Source organism: Rhinocladiella mackenziei (genome assembly GCF_000835555.1).
Source record: "Rhinocladiella mackenziei CBS 650.93 unplaced genomic scaffold supercont1.2, whole genome shotgun sequence".
Classification (NCBI taxonomy): domain Eukaryota; kingdom Fungi; phylum Ascomycota; class Eurotiomycetes; order Chaetothyriales; family Herpotrichiellaceae; genus Rhinocladiella; species Rhinocladiella mackenziei.
In genome coordinates, this window is record NW_013550603.1 from 4,692,916 (window position 1) to 4,708,324 (window position 15,409).

Below are 15,409 nucleotides of genomic sequence, written 5' to 3' on the forward strand. Positions count from 1 at the left end.
GGGATGTGCAGAGAGGCGAGCGTCAGCACACGCTCGAAGGCCATTCAAGTTGGGTCAGCAGCGTGGTATTCTCACCAGATGGGGCTCGACTGGCATCTGGCTCTCGGGACAGCACAGTGCGGGTGTGGGATGTGCAGAGAGGCGAGTGCCAGCACACGCTCGAAGGCCATTCAAGTTGGGTCAACAGCGTGGCATTCTCGCCCGATGGGACTCGACTGGCATCTGGTTCAAATGACAGCACAGTACGGGTGTGGGATGTGCAGACAGGCGAGTGCCAGCACACGCTCGAAGGCCATTCAAGTTGGGTCTACGGCGTGATATTCTCGCCCGATGGGACTCGACTGGCATCAGGCTCATCTGACAGCACAGTACGGGTGTGGGATGTGCAGAGAGGCGAGCGTCAGCACACGCTCGAAGGCCATTCAAGTTGGGTCAGCAGCGTGGTATTCTCACCAGATGGGGCTCGACTGGCATCTGGCTCTCGGGACAGCACAGTGCGGGTGTGGGATGTGCAGAGAGGCGAGTGCCAGCACACGCTCGAAGGCCATTCAGGTGTGGTCAGCAGCATGGTATTCTCACCCGATGGGACTCGACTGGCATCTGGTTCATATGACAGCACAGTACGTGTGTGGGATGTGCAGAGAGGCGAGTGTCAGCACACGCTCGAAGGTCATTCAAGTGTGGTCAGTAGCGTGGTATTCTCACCCGATGGGACTCGACTGGCATCTGGTTCAAATGACAGCACAGTACGGGTGTGGGATGTGCAGACAGGCAAGTGTCAGCACACGCTCGAAGGCCATTCAAGTTGGGTCAGCAGCGTGGTATTCTCGCCCGATGGGACTCGACTGGCATCTGGTTCAAATGACAGAACAGTGCGGGTGTGGGATGTCGTCAGCGGGATAGAGCTGCTACGCCATGTCGCTGGAGCTTATGATAGCAAGATCGAGTTCAACCATGACAGCACCAAGATTTCGGTGAATGGTGAAGCGATATCTACCCCATTACCCGGCCCATCATGTGTTAAATTAGCAGGACTATCGGGGCGCAGTCCCAAATTGCCCACGACAATGCTTGGTATTGACGGCGACTGGGTGACTTGGTCCTCTGAGAAGATATTATGGTTTCCTCCTGAATATCGCCCGCGATCGAGAACAAGTCGTGGGAATTTCCTCGTTATCGGTAGCGGTAGCGGTCGAGTTACGTTTCTTTCTCGTGGTTCGTCAAGTTCTCCGTTACATTGACGTTTCGCAAGCGACTGTATCCGTAATGGAAGCCGAATATCACGACTGCTGAATCCCACATTAACCCCAGTTGCGCTCGAGGGGATCACCCATTCTTGCATTCCGGTGTCTCAGAAACTCAGATCCCGTCTTTTTAGATAGAATGTCGCTAGCCAAGGGGAATTGGGTTGGATTTTCATTTTGTTAGACCCACGCCATGTGTTGACTGGTGTAGGTCTCGACCCTACAATCTGTGGCGGAGAAAGATATACCTGCGATACTGCAGCGCCAGTGGCATCTTCTGTGTTTGTCACTGTGACTCATAGTGACGGATACTGGCGTGGTTTTGTTGGGCTTGAACCGAGGGACGAGCTAATGATCCCGGGAACCAGGCTCTAGATACTTAGATTGGTCATTTCGAAGGTGTTATATGATATCTAAAACCGAGTTCGAATGCAACAGGTTGGTTGATGTAGTCAGAGTGTCGGTAGTCGATCAAAAGCCCTTCGTTGAAATTGGATTGTCGCATGTTTGAATCTTCAGTCTCAAGCAGGGCGCTGGAGTTCGTAATTGAACCAAAGCCGTAGTCGGTCCTGTTCAGCGCAATAGTATATGGCAGCTTACCACAGGGGTTGACCGTGCTGTAGAGGATATCGATGATCGGGTTTCCTGCCTCCTGCCCTGGAAGGTGAGCGGCGAGAATGGCTGTGACGTTTGGATTGTTGGCCCCAGGCATAACGTCCAAACCGGCCAACTGCGTGATCAGGATCGTATTGTTACAATATGCAGCAACTGCGTTCACCACTGCAGAGCTATTCCAGCCTGCTTCCAACCTCCTCTGATCAATGTCCTCAGACGCCGAGGTCTTCAAAAAACCAAGTACTCTTCCGGCACGGGGATAATGAAAGACAGCCGACCAGGAGAGTTGGAGGAGGTAGGGCTACCGGTGCTGGTGATCAGAGTATTGTCGAGTATGCACTGAACTAGAGTGCCGTCTTGCGCTGCGCGTGCTTTGATGATGGCTTCCAGGGAGAAATTGTTCGTCAGAGTGCCATAGCCTTTCAGCGGTTCATCGTAGATGAAATTGATAGACTGTAGAGTCTAGAGAAGACATGAAGGAATGCGTTTGTTATTCTATCTAACATGAGAGCAAGACTGATGAAGTGGGAAAGGTGCGAGTTGCGACAGTGCCAAGCCAACTTCCTTACTTGACAATGCCAAGCACAATTATCACGTGACTGGACAACCGAATCTAAACGTGCCCAAAAACCATTCAGATCTGTTGCATCATTTCCAAGCACTCCCATTGTTTTTGTGCTTGAAGAGGCAGGGTGTTGTTTATGTTTTCAAGAGAGCGATCCTGGCGGCTTCTAGGTCGCGAATAAATTGGTCGCGGCTCTCTCGCACATCAACGTAAGTCTCCAATATTGAATTGATGCTGGTAAGGTGGTCAGTTCTTGGACGTCAATTAGAGGATTATCATTCTGTTGAAAATAGAAATACGGAGTCATGATGCATCGTGCCATGTCGTCAACGCGACTTTTCGGAGAGATTCCCGTTGCGGACCGCTGTGGTCACACTGCCGCCGAAGAAGGGAGAGCTTAGAGAATCTCCGATGATGCTCACAAAAACAGGCGTCGGGAGAATAAAAACTAAGATGTAGGAAAGGAGCTTACTAGGTATATTCATATCCAAATCGGCGTTGACAGGATCAACACTAGGGCGAGTGGCTCCCCAATCTGACATAACATACCAAGTTCAGTCTTCAGTAGACCGCTGGGATTCTATCTATTGTAAGAACACATGATCGCAGTGGTTTCCGGCGCCAAAACCCTTGGCAAAAGGCCATAGATACAATTCGTGCATCGTCCGATCGTCCATGTTCGCGGAAACCGCCTCAACAATAGTTCCATTTAGTGACAAGCTGGGGGTTTCGCTGGGTTTCTTGATCGTTGCAGATATAATGTTTGAGACATGCTTGGACGCCGCTTTCCTGCATTCCCCAGGTTGCCTGCTCCACTGCTGCTCCTGTTAGGTATGGACTGGGAGAAAAGCCTTCCCGATTACAGTCACCGAGCCGAGAGCCACACGGCTCCCTTTCTCTTTGAACGTGGCACCCAGATACCGTCCGCGAACATAAGGCCTATATCCCACGATGCCACAGCGGTGAGTCCTGCCGGAAATACGGAGGCATATGTGGCTAGTCTGATGGCTAAAGGACCTGACCGTCTTGGAGATGAAGGCCATCGAAACTGAGATGAGGTAGAGGCCAACGTTTCCCGCACAGGGACCGTGAGTAGGGGTTACATGTTGAGCCTTCTCACGTAGAGTCAGATTGGAGACAAATTCTTGTGCGTATTTGAGTGCCGCTTTGCAGCCGATTCCATCGGTGGGAGGATTGGGATAGACTGGCGTTGAAATGCTGTAGTTTTGTGTGTATACCTGGCTTAGTCAGGCTAGAAATACTGTCGAGAGAGCAAAAACAAACATTTTGATTGTATTCAGAGACAATCCAAGGGAGACAAAAATTGTCGGAGAAAGAATGCAATTGCCTTCTGATAAAAGAACCAAGAGCTGAATTTGTACGCTTGAGAGGCCTTTTTAAGTTGCTTAGTCTAAGCTGTTGTGTTGAACGAGACGGAGTGGCAGAATCGGTACGTAGCCTTACGACAGGACTCTGGGAACATTGGTCGGTCCGGTAAATCGTGATATCCGTTCCGAAGTGGATCTATTTGACAGTATGATACAACAGCATCTGAAGAATTTGCAAGTCTCAAGAACGAGAGGGAATCCAACCTAGAAAATTTGAAACTTCGTCGGATGTAAACGGGTGATAGAGTGTCACTGATCTCAAGGCAGGATTTCGCCTTGTGTTCCTGAGCGTTCAATTCGTGTAGTGTTCTCCACAACCAACCTTGTCCACCGTGGTGAGCTTCGTCGTTACCCGCAACCAGCAAAGGTTGACGGCCGACGTAGTAGGAGGATGTGGAATTCATCATCGAGCGGCATTGTTGCATATTTGATGAGGGGTGGGATTCGCAGAGATGAGCAAGAAAGCGCATCTGAGCTTGTGTAATTTCGAAGGTCTCGTCTTGAAGCTCAAGCCACGCAGCATTGTGAAGTAGTTATGGACCATGGGGTTTTGGGGGAACTATCATCACTACAGGGATCAATAATCCCAAAATGTTGAACAGGCAGGACAGCCACAGCCCATTAAAGTGGACGAATGCAGCAGAGAAGAGGTAAGACGGGAAGCTGCTTCGAAGCTGAGTCCTTGAACCCTTAGCGCCCAATTCATGCCTACAAATCTTATCGATGGCACCACCGTGCCCAGCCCCATCTGTGGTCCTCTCCCCCGCCCCCGCATCCGGCTGTCATATTTGGTAGCTATTGCGGCACTTGAGCCCTGAGAACGAAATCTGCCTCGGACTATGAGGTTGACAAATCTCCTCGGGCCTCACGATCCCCCATGCAGAGCCAATCCCTTCAAGCCAAAATAGCTGCGAAGGTGGATGAATCGAGATCAATCAGGCCCGCCCCAAGTCGCTTCATTCAAGCAGAGAAGATGGAAAGCCTTTAGGTCCTGGGCCGGCCTTTGGGCTGAAGACACATTCTACCATTTCAAAAACGTCAGGTCGGGCCCTTTCAACGTCGACAAATTTGGGCTGTGAAGGCGATGAATACGCGTTCGAACCCATGGTTAGGCCCGACAAAGCTTAGCCCCAGCACAGCTCTCGATATTATGCAAGGTGAAGGAAAGAGTTGACCTAGAGCAAGGATTTATTTGTCGTGGGAGGATTCAGGGAAAAGCCTCATCACAGATCAGGCCAACGAGCGAAACGTCTGCATTGATGGTGACATTGTCGGATTGATATGTTGGTTTACTAGGTCACACTTCCACGGTAGGCCTTGTGACTGACTTAAGCACCGATTCCAGGTCAAGGACAGGGCATGTCGAAGCGGTTTCAGAACCTGTTTCGTATAGACTGGTACATCAAATTCTTACAGAGGGCTAAATATAAGCTGGTGACGAAATGACTCTCCTGGAGCGGCCCACACCCGGCCTGGATCGTTGCCAGACTTCAGTATTATCTCTGCCACGACGTGCACAAGGATGACGTTATGAAACAATTGGTCAAAACCAAGGAGCTTGGTGCCGAAGCCCGCAACATCTTCACCAATCGACTGAGGAAGCAGTAAGAGACTCAGGCTAGGCGTCTGATGGGGGAATATGAAGGCGCCATGAACATCTAGACAGGACCATCGACCAGTAAAGAAGACCAAGGAAATTCCAAGAATTGTTTCTCATACCTTTGAGGCAACAGAACCTGAACAGTCTCCCGGAAAGTTCTGCTACGGTCACACGTAAGGCTACGACTTCGAGGAAAGTTGGTCTGAGCATACTCAATTGTTGATGGCAATTCGAATTGCTTTGAGCCGCCAGAATGCTTCGTGAGACGAGCCACGGAAGGACCAAAGATTACATCAAGCTTTCCACGCTCTCTGTCGATGCAGATCACAATGTTTTCGAGGACTTCGCACGCAAAAGATGCCTCGATTTGTTCGGCACGAATGTCACTGTATATGATAAATTCAAAGTCTTCCTGTCGAGAGATTTGAGATTGCCACATCTGGGATCCATTCACGGTAGAACTGGCCGACTCTAAGAGCGCCATTGAAGTTGAAGAAGAAAGGACACCGTTAGACGCCCTCCGAGAAGCCGGGCTAGATATTCCATCCTCTTGCGGGGTTGTTGTGGAACCTATCGTGTTGGGGTAAAGGCTGGAAAGGGTAGAGCATAGAGGGACTAGAAGATGAGAAATGCTCAACCAGGCTGAGCCGTGTTTCTCGAGGCATGGGGAATATTGTCTTGGATCTATAGCTAATCCGAGAAGACAATCTTAAGGGAATCGCTTGGTCACAAAACTCCTGACATGTTTTGCAACCTCGTTCGGCTTCTCCATCGCGCACCAATGACCCGACTCGATTTCTTGGATTTCAAGGTCAGGCAAAAGCCCCGCGTTCTTTGGGATCTGAATCAAGTCAGATCGACAAACCGCATCCCCCGTACAACCGATGAACAGCACCGGAAGCTGAATGACATATCTCTCGTTCGGAATCGATCGTTCAGACTCCCACTGAATATTGTTTCGGTAAGACTTGTACCAACAGGTCGGTGCTTCGAAGCCATCACGGGTAAACCGCTCCATAAAATCATTCTTCCACTTGGGATCCATTGCGTAAGCTTTCAATGGAACCTGCTTGTCGTTCAGGAGGAAGTTCTTCATCGCTCCCCGAACGCAGAACATCTTCTTCATCCAGTCATCAACATCCCCGTGCAACGCTGCCCAAAAGCTCTCAAGATGTTCATTCAGGATTTGGTATCCATCGTCGGCCGTGAAGAGTTCCCAATATGCGAACTGCGGATATCCGAACATCTTTGTCGTCAATTCGTTCGCAGCTTCGAGGTCGAACTTTTCTTCCGTTGGAGGGCGATAAGAAACATTCATGAGAACCACTCCAACCACAAATTCGGGGTGGTACAGATAGAACCGCTGAGTCGCTACAGAGCCCCAGTCATGACCAATGATGATGACAGAGGAGATGTCCTCTGCTTTCAATATTTCAACCAAGTCGTCGGCTTGGCCTTTGAAGTTGTACGCCGAGATGTCGGTCGGCTTGGAGGTTCCTGCATAGCCCAGAAGGTCTGGAACAATCATTCGGCACGGAAGGTCCGAAAAGCTGCTCCACCACCTCGGACCACATGAGGGAGCTGTCTGGGAAGCCATGGAGGAAGAACAAGGCTGGCTTGGAAGTGGTGGCCTCGCTCTTTGGTGACGTGTAGTAGGTGTACGTGAATGACCGCTGGGTCTGTAGGGTCTTCTTCTCGAGTTGGGCCATTGTCATGTAGCTGCCGAGACTTTGAATGAGAGACCTGATGATGGAAGTTGCCGAGGGGGATGTTGACGGCCTAAATACTTTATTCCCCTCATATCACAATTTGAGCCCCGGCAACGGACCTGCTGAATTTACGTACGTTGAAGATATGTCCATTCGCGGGGGCAAGCGAGTCCTATATGCGGTCAGCATAAGTATAGGAAAGGTCGGCTGATGACTATCCATAGCGCAAAGTATACACCGTCGCAGATCAACTAGTCTCGAGATGCGGGGATAGAATTTTTGGTTAGAGGCATGTTAACCTTTTACGGAGTCCCGGCCTCCGGCGAAGCATAATTTGCGGCGCTCGTCGAGAACAGCCAATTTATTCTTTGACCACGATCGTCTCGTCGTATCGGCCATTTTGGGGGCATACAACATGCTCTCATCACCACCCACGAACCGGTCATGAACGGGTCCACACATGGCTCCTTTGAATCCATCGACAATCCCACACCATTCCCCAAAATCGAGGAAGAAGCCAGTAGTCAGGAGAAAGAGCCCAAGGAGGGCAACAAAATCAAGAAGCGCACTGATGGGACTCCAGGCCACAAGAGATCTGTCTCCGGAAACTTGTTGTCGCGGCTGAGCTTTTTGCGGACCAATAGTGATCAGGATAAAAGCGATGGAACTGATCGGGATGGCTCTGAATTCTCCCACCGTGGGCGAGGCGCCATGGCCGAGATGCAGACGGAAACGAAGCGAAAACGAAAGGGCTCTCTACGGAAGACCGTCCTGGGCAGAGGAAGAGATAGAAAGACTTCCGACGTGAAGAAGTCTCCTCTCCATACTGCCAACTCGGCTTCAGGACCAACAGCAGAGGAAGAACGGGCTGCCCCAACTCCTCGCGCCGGTCAAGACTTGTCGAGTCCTGTGTCTCCCGATTCTCCACCATCATGGCCGTTTCGAACCCTCTCCCGGGTTTCCATTCCCTCCATCCGAAGTAGTATTGCCTCCGTCGATCCAGCCTCATCGGCGACCTCAATCATCACGAGCCCGACCATGGGTGGCACCGACGCTTCGACCGACGACGAAGACCTGGTGCTGCCCCGAAGACCAACTTTGCGAAAGATCCCGTCATCGACCTCCTCCTTTGGCGATTCCTACTTCCCTATCCAAGACCCAATGCGCCGCATGTTCGGCTCCCGTACTCGGTCTCCCCTCGCGACGCAACCCCAATCCATTGCAGGGACACCTTCGGACGATGAGGGATGGGACTATTCAGAGACTGCGTTCTGGGGATATGTTATTCTTGTTGTGACCTGGTTGGTCTTCGTCGTCGGGATGGGGTCTTGTTTCGGGGTCTGGTCCTGGGCTTGGGATGTCGGAGAAACACCATACGCACCGCCCGAGTTGGAGGATGATCCTACACTCCCCGTTGTCGGTTACTACCCGGCTTTATTGGTGTTAACCTGTGTAATGGCCTGGGTTTGGGTGGTTGTGGCATGGGTTGGGATGAAATATTTCAGACACGCGGATTTCAAGGGAGACGACGGATAAAGATGCATTTGGATTGGAATTCATCATGGCGGAGATACCCTCGTCATAACAGCTGTAAAAAATGATATCCCAAACCTTGACACCTTGCTCAAAGAGACCTTTGTACCTTCGTTGTACTTTCTGGTTCAGGGGAATCCTTCGGCGCCGGTTGATCCCTTTTGTTTTCCCAAACTCCAAAACGTCGTTGTTCCTCGATCATCATGTTTTGGTTATGCGAATCAAAAATTCCCCCTCTCCCCTTTCTCTCTCTCTCTCTCTCTTCGGTAACGTGCACACACTTCTCTCAACGCCGACCATCCCAAAGACTCAACTCCGCAACCCAAAACCTTTTCAAATTATGACTTGCTCAGTCGTCCCATTCGTTGTCGTCCCATTTTTCAACTGCAACTCCGCCATCTTCGCCCGAAATTCATCCAGATTCTCTTTCATCATGTAGCCACCGCCTGGAGACTCGACCTCCGTCGGCGGAAGAGGGGTGCCAGCGATCGTGGAAGGTGTTTCTGCACTCCCCCCGGGGGCTTTGGACACTAAGCCTTTCGACCGCGCGAATCCTGTTGAGCGTTCTGTCGAGGGATCTGGGTCATAAAACTCGTCTTTGATCGGGCGGACATACACCGTCTGCTGGCAAATTGTCACCATTGTATTTGTGGGCACTGATAGCCAATTGTGTCGTTCGAAGGTCAACGGTTCGCTGGCCACGAGAACCACGTCCGAGGCTTTATCTCTCCGTTCCATGCGGAATTGACCCTTCGTTTTCCCTTCCACCCACGCCGTCCCAGAAGAGTAGTACAGACTCGCCGCCGCATCGGTTTTGCTACTCACATATCTGGTTACAATAACAGAATGGCCATCGGTGACAGCGAAGTTGAGGAGACTTCTCGTCTCGACATCCGGTAATTGGTATTCGGGCGGGACGGCTTTCACGAAGGCGTTGATTTGAGCAATGGTCTTCTTCATTGCCCGTCGCAGAATCTTCGCGTCGAATCCCCCTTCGGGTGCGGAACTGGGATCGACGCCTTCGCGTTCCAAGATGTCGAGGAAGAGTGCAAAGGCCCATTCGGAATCCGTTCCGCCCTTCACGCCGAGAAACCATTTATCGGCGATGCTGTCGGACAAGGGGCGTTTGACATACTTCCACGCTCCAATGTTGCCGTTGTGCATCCACATCAAGGTATTGTGCTGGAAAGGGTGGCAGTTGTTCTCGGCCAGGGAACCTTCCGTGGTGGCTCGGACATGGGCAAAAATCAGCCTGGAAGCCGTCTTGGGCGCTATTCGTTCGAGGTTCACGCAGTTCCAGGCGGGCAGGGTGGAAGTGAAGATACATGGATCAGGGCCTAGTTCGGGCTCAGTGTACCAACCGACGCCGAAACCATCTCCATTGACCGGGCGACGACTGTCGAGACGCAGACGGCTGTCGTAGGACTGTGTAAGGATACTGTGAGATGGCTCAGTGACTAGTTTCGAAAGAATTATAGGTTTAGAGCCTTTGTAGACCTGTAGACGGTGAGGATTATATGTCGGATGAGTGATTAAAGGGCATTGACGTACCAGAAATCTACACATCGTGGACCAGAATCGTGGAAAAAAGGGGGTTTCGAAAAGATATCGACGAGTGAGCCCTGTGTTCACTGGGGGACATTATTTCGCAATCCAGGAAAAGGGCGAGAATGGGTAGTCCAAGGGGCGCCGTGGTAAATGGTGGAAGCGACAAATTCCAAGGCTCTCAACGCCAATAGAGAAATATGACGGAAAAAGAGATGGGCAGAAGTAATTTAAATAGGCACTGCGACATATGCACGCTATGAAGTTTGAAACTGGTGAGAAGTGAGACTTCACCGCCATGTTGAGCGGTGGTTGTGATTGTGATATGCGGTTGAAGAGTTGTACGATTCGCCGTAGAGAGAGTGCTATACAGATCCAGATGCTCTGCTGGAACACATGGTATCTACTGTCAGCATCTTCGTCCCTATTGGTGACGCTTGTTGCTGAAACATCATCCCACTGGCCCTAATCTGCCATCCCGTCATCGTCTTCTTCAACCTTCTACGCCTGCCTTCATGTTCGACCCCGGCCTGTGATGAATGGTAGGCTTCTCTCCGCGAGGGTCGCACCTTTGTTGCGCCAGCGGACGGCGCGTCTCTTTCATAATTATGCTCGAACGAGAGCTGGGGGCCTGTTGAGGCGAAATGAAAGAATTTATCGACGAAATTGGCCTCCCGGTTCCTCTTCTATTCACCATGTTCCCGCCGTTCGATCCATCTCCTTCGCAAGGATTCTTCCCAAGCTGGCTCTCAAGTTGGCCCGCATACCGGCTATGTTTGGTGCGAGCATGCTTGCAGGCTTCGCATATGTACAGTATCAGGCAGCCCAAGCGGGAACCTATGCGATGGATGTTCTAAGAAGAGCCGGGGATACTGTCGCGGAGACGTCGTCAAGTGTGTTGGAAGGCGCCAAAGGCATTGCCGATCAGATCGGGGTGGGTTGGCAACGCACCAAAGACGATGTACAACTGCCTGAATGGCTGCAACAGTTATTCCGGAGTGGTGGGGAGCCTGGCGACGGAGGCTCGGGGCCTGAACCGCCCAATCAGTCCCGGGCTGGGGCGGCGGTGGCTGCATCGGCGGCGGCGGCGATAGGACGGGAACAGTCAAATGAAGATGACGACCGATCGAGTGCTGATGGTGCAAGAAATGATCAAATGATGGTCCTCACGAGGAAAATGATCGAAATACGAAGCATTCTGAACACCGTGGGTCAGGGTGGTGCTTTGACGCTGCCGTCGATTGTCGTCATCGGCTCCCAATCCTCAGGGAAGAGTTCCGTTCTTGAAGCCATTGTCGGCCATGAATTCTTACCCAAGGGCTCGAACATGGTCACCAGACGCCCCATTGAACTCACCTTGGTCAACACTCCCGGTGCCAAAGCGGAATATGGCGAGTTCCCGGCGCTGGGCTTGGGCAAGATCACCGATTTCTCTCAAATCCAAAGGACCTTGACGGATCTCAACCTGGCTGTCCCCGCGGAACAATGTGTGACCGATGATCCGATACAACTCTCCATATATTCTCCTAACGTTCCGGATCTCTCTATGATTGATCTCCCCGGCTACATCCAGGTCTCAGGCAAAGACCAGCCTCCCGAACTGAAGCAGAAGATTGCCGATCTCTGTGACAAGTATATCCAGCCACCCAATGTTATCCTGGCCATTTCTGCCGCCGATGTTGATTTGGCCAATTCGACCGCATTGCGAGCCAGTCGACGAGTCGATCCGCGCGGCGAAAGAACCATCGGAGTCATCACCAAAATGGATCTGGTGGACCCCGACCGGGGTGCTGAAATTCTATCCGATCGAAAATATCCCCTGCGGCTGGGTTATGTCGGCGTGGTGTGCAAGATCCCACCGACGGCCGGCCTCTTCTCTCGATCCGGTCAGAGCGTGACGAATGCGATCGTCAAGAACGAGACGGCATACTTTTCGTCACATCCCCTTCAATTTGGTCCTCAATCAGACCTCGCTGTGGGCACGACCACGTTGCGACATAAACTGATGCATGTCCTCGAGCAAACCATGGCAGCTAGCCTGGCGGGGACCAGAGATGCCATCGTGCAAGAACTGGAAGAAGCAACATATGAATTCAAAGTGCAGTACAACGACCGACCACTCAGTGCCGAGTCTTATTTGGCAGAAAGTTTGGACAGTTTCAAGCATTCTTTCAAGGAATTCAGTGAAGAGTTTGGCCGGCCGCAGGTTCGTGCGCTGTTGAAGGATGTCCTCGACCAGAAAGTCATGGATTTACTGGCCAAGAGATATTGGAATAAGCCAGTGGAGGATCTCTCTCCCGTCCCAGTGGAAGCCGAATCCTTGTCTGATTTACCCAAGGCAGACCCAGTCTCGTTATACTGGATGCGCAAGCTGGATGCCTCAACCTCGGAGTTGACTAAACTGGGGGTGGGCAGACTTGCTACCACCGTGGTTGCCTCGGAGCTGCAAAATCACATCGACCGATTGATCGCCACGTCGACCTTTGCTTCGCATCCCTACGCCCAAAGAGCCATCGTGGATGCATCATCCAGCATATTGAACGACCGATTCTACAGCACGAGCGATCAAGTGGAAAATTGCATCAAGCCCTTCAAATTTGAGATCGAGGTCGAGGGGAACGAATGGAACAAGGGTCGCGAAAATGTCGGCCGAGTGTTGAAGAATGAGCTCAAGGCTTGTGAAACTGCACAGAGACGACTCGAAGATGCGATCGGCAAGAGAAAATTGAGGGACGTGATGGGATTTGTCGACCGTGTTCGAAAAGGAGATGTTGTCCTTGAAGGTGATGGCTCTGGTGGAGCAGGGGGATTTTCAGCTGCACTGTTACAAAAAGGTAATGGTCCCACAATTTACACATGCATGGCATTCATCTAATACATATATCTGTACAGGTCGAGAGGCGGTGTTCCTCCGCGATCGAGCTGACATCATCAAAGTGAGATTAATGGCCGTCAAGTCCAAACAATGTGCCAACTTGAAGAACAAGTATTATTGTCCCGAAGTCTTCCTCGACGTCGTTGCAGACAAGTTAACGTCCACCGCGGTCCTATTCCTCAATGTCGAGCTCCTGTCGGAGTTTTACTACAACTTTCCCCGCGAGCTGGACATCCGTCTTGGTCGGCACTTGGAACAGAACGAAATCGAGAGGTTCGCCCGTGAAGATCCCAAGGTCCGTAAGCATCTCGACGTGATCAAGCGCAAGGAGATGCTAGAGTTGGTTTTGGAGAAGATTGAGAGTCTGCGTCAATTGGAGGGTCGGTCGAGGCACCCATCCAAAGTTTCGACGACGAAGGAGAGAGGTCGTTGGAGTTTGTTTTGATGATACCACTCTGTAACGGGCGCTTGTGTGTTGATAGAAATGACATGTTTCATGCCCCCCCTCAAGTCACTCCATCTCCATCGAAATGATCGTTTTGTCGCATCAAAAGAACCCTGAACCACCTGCTCTTGCTACTCCCGACGAAACAAAGGTGTTTGCGAGATCGGCATTTTGCGAACCCATGTTCCAAGGTATCTGGCCTGTGATGTTCTCAATCGCGCCATTGACGCCGCCCAGCTTGTCCCCAATTTTGACCACAGAAAAGCGGATCATGCGAGGATCGAGACGCAGCAATCGCCGGACCTCCTCCTGCACCTTCACCGAGCTGTCGAATTGCATCACGAAATAGTGGCCTCGGTGGTGTTGCGTTTGATGTTTCGTCGTCGGTCGTGGAAGGTCGAACTGTCCCCAATTTTTGATTCCGCGGATCACGCCTTTGTTATCGAGGATTTGCTGGCCGGTGATTCGTGCGATCCTGTGTAGCTGGTTAGCAGAGGCTAGAGAACTGAGAGTCGAACAGGGCGAGTACTCTTTGACGTGGGCCAGGTTGCCCGGTCGAACCTATTGAACATGAGTCAGTCGGATCAGTGTGTCAATCGCAGTAGAGAAGAGGCATACTACTGCTATCAATTCGTACAGCATTGTTATTGAAATGGCGAGATCATCATCAAGATTCAATTGGGAATCTCAATCTGATTTTTACCCACGACGATCATTCTACGGGCACAGAATTTGTACGGCAGAGCAAATAGTAGCGTGCGCACCTTGAGACGATCTGCCGTAGTCAAGGCGCAATTATCAACCAGCAAATATGCCCTAAACAAGGATGGTCAGTTGTGCAGCTGCCACATCAGATTTCTATGAGCCACTTAGCTCATATGATCTTCAAAACAATCCGATCCTAGGGCTGCTGTAAGAGAAATAGAGGGAAGGATTCTTTTATACTGTGACTATCATCCATATCTGCGACTTACACACTCAACGAGGATGATGAAACATAGTCTTCCAGCTGTCCACGGCGAATCCGGAATGCCGTGTATTGAATCTACTAATGAGCACGAACAAAGTTCGTCCTGGCCTGTCTCGACCGTTTCAGCCTCGGGAACCCAGGCGTCAAGTCAAACAATGCAGCCTTGAAAGATAGCTTCTTAGCCTCGGGAGTAGAGAAATATGCACCAGGATGGCGCAATCAGCCTTGTCGACCTCTCGAGGTAGGCATCCAGCAATCATCTTCATCCTACTTCTACACCTGCTGTAGCTTGAGGAACCTGCTTGGCTAACAAAATCCAGAAGAAAATATTCCTTACGATGTGACGCTGGATTATGTGAGGGAATTTTGTTGATATACGCTGAGAGTAAAGATTGTACGACAGTATACATCAATGTTGTGGTAGGAGAAACATGTTCGCGACCGCCACCTTCCTTCGCAGGTTGCATTAACTGGAATAATTCTGGAGGGCCACATTCAAGAAGTCTGAACATACCACTATCATTGATTGTCAGACATCAAGATGTTTGACCAGCGCCGTCCGTTCATTCATCTCCCACCAACCTCACCTCTTATCGACTTCGTCAACAACTGCAGACACTGCTCAAACAGATCACGATTTGGAACCAAGCAAGGGCACCTCAATGATAACCCACGAAACCCTTTTTCCAATAAGCCGACCGACGGGCTACAGGCTCTAAATCCAATTCACAACCCACCATCTCCGAAAGAAAGCGCCAAATGGGCATCATCCTCGCATTTTTTCCTGATATTTAGTCGTATAGTGGGAACAGGTATCTTTGCGACACCGAGCACGATCTTCTCGCTCCCAGGTAGCGTCGGACTCAGTCTGTTCATATGGGTTGCAGGTATGATCATCGCAGCCGCTGGGATGGCAGTGA

General features: G+C 51.0%; 7 protein-coding genes across 7 annotated transcripts in view; 3 read left to right on the top strand and 4 right to left on the bottom strand.

Moving 5' to 3' along the window:
- Z518_03451 (uncharacterized protein) overlaps positions 1-1,241 on the top strand; it is a gene marked incomplete at both ends in the record, with an annotated part of 4,069 nt that extends 2,828 nt beyond the window's left edge. Inside the window, one exon of the mRNA XM_013420476.1 lies at positions 12-1,241. Coding sequence (XP_013275930.1) covers positions 12-1,241 — 1,230 coding nt within the window. The remainder of the gene's footprint in view (positions 1-11) is intronic.
- Positions 1,242-1,632: 391 nt separating this feature from the next.
- Z518_03452 (uncharacterized protein) lies at positions 1,633-2,527 on the bottom strand (the record flags this gene model as incomplete). Its single annotated transcript, XM_013420477.1, has 3 exons — positions 1,633-2,058; positions 2,097-2,321; positions 2,429-2,527. The coding sequence occupies 3 exons, from the start codon at positions 2,525-2,527 to the stop codon at positions 1,633-1,635; spliced, it is 750 nt and encodes a 249-aa protein (XP_013275931.1).
- A 3,594-nt stretch (positions 2,528-6,121) lies between these two features.
- Z518_03453 (uncharacterized protein) lies at positions 6,122-7,009 on the bottom strand (the record flags this gene model as incomplete). The annotated part of the gene is made up of 1 exon (XM_013420478.1): positions 6,122-7,009. The coding sequence occupies one exon, from the start codon at positions 7,007-7,009 to the stop codon at positions 6,122-6,124; it is 888 nt and encodes a 295-aa protein (XP_013275932.1).
- Positions 7,010-7,565: 556 nt separating this feature from the next.
- Z518_03454 (uncharacterized protein) lies at positions 7,566-8,657 on the top strand (the record flags this gene model as incomplete). The annotated part of the gene is made up of 1 exon (XM_013420479.1): positions 7,566-8,657. The coding sequence occupies one exon, from the start codon at positions 7,566-7,568 to the stop codon at positions 8,655-8,657; it is 1,092 nt and encodes a 363-aa protein (XP_013275933.1).
- A 330-nt stretch (positions 8,658-8,987) lies between these two features.
- On the bottom strand, positions 8,988-10,220 carry Z518_03455 (uncharacterized protein; the record flags this gene model as incomplete). Its single annotated transcript, XM_013420480.1, has 2 exons — positions 8,988-10,151; positions 10,206-10,220. 2 exons carry the CDS (start codon positions 10,218-10,220, stop codon positions 8,988-8,990), a joined length of 1,179 nt encoding a protein of 392 aa, XP_013275934.1.
- A 751-nt stretch (positions 10,221-10,971) lies between these two features.
- Positions 10,972-13,519, top strand: Z518_03456 (uncharacterized protein; the record flags this gene model as incomplete). The annotated part of the gene is made up of 2 exons (XM_013420481.1): positions 10,972-13,033; positions 13,092-13,519. 2 exons carry the CDS (start codon positions 10,972-10,974, stop codon positions 13,517-13,519), a joined length of 2,490 nt encoding a protein of 829 aa, XP_013275935.1.
- A 102-nt stretch (positions 13,520-13,621) lies between these two features.
- Z518_03457 (ribosomal protein S6) lies at positions 13,622-14,161 on the bottom strand (the record flags this gene model as incomplete). The annotated part of the gene is made up of 3 exons (XM_013420482.1): positions 13,622-13,994; positions 14,049-14,080; positions 14,138-14,161. The coding sequence occupies 3 exons, from the start codon at positions 14,159-14,161 to the stop codon at positions 13,622-13,624; spliced, it is 429 nt and encodes a 142-aa protein (XP_013275936.1).
- Between the last annotated feature and the right edge of the window lie 1,248 nt (positions 14,162-15,409).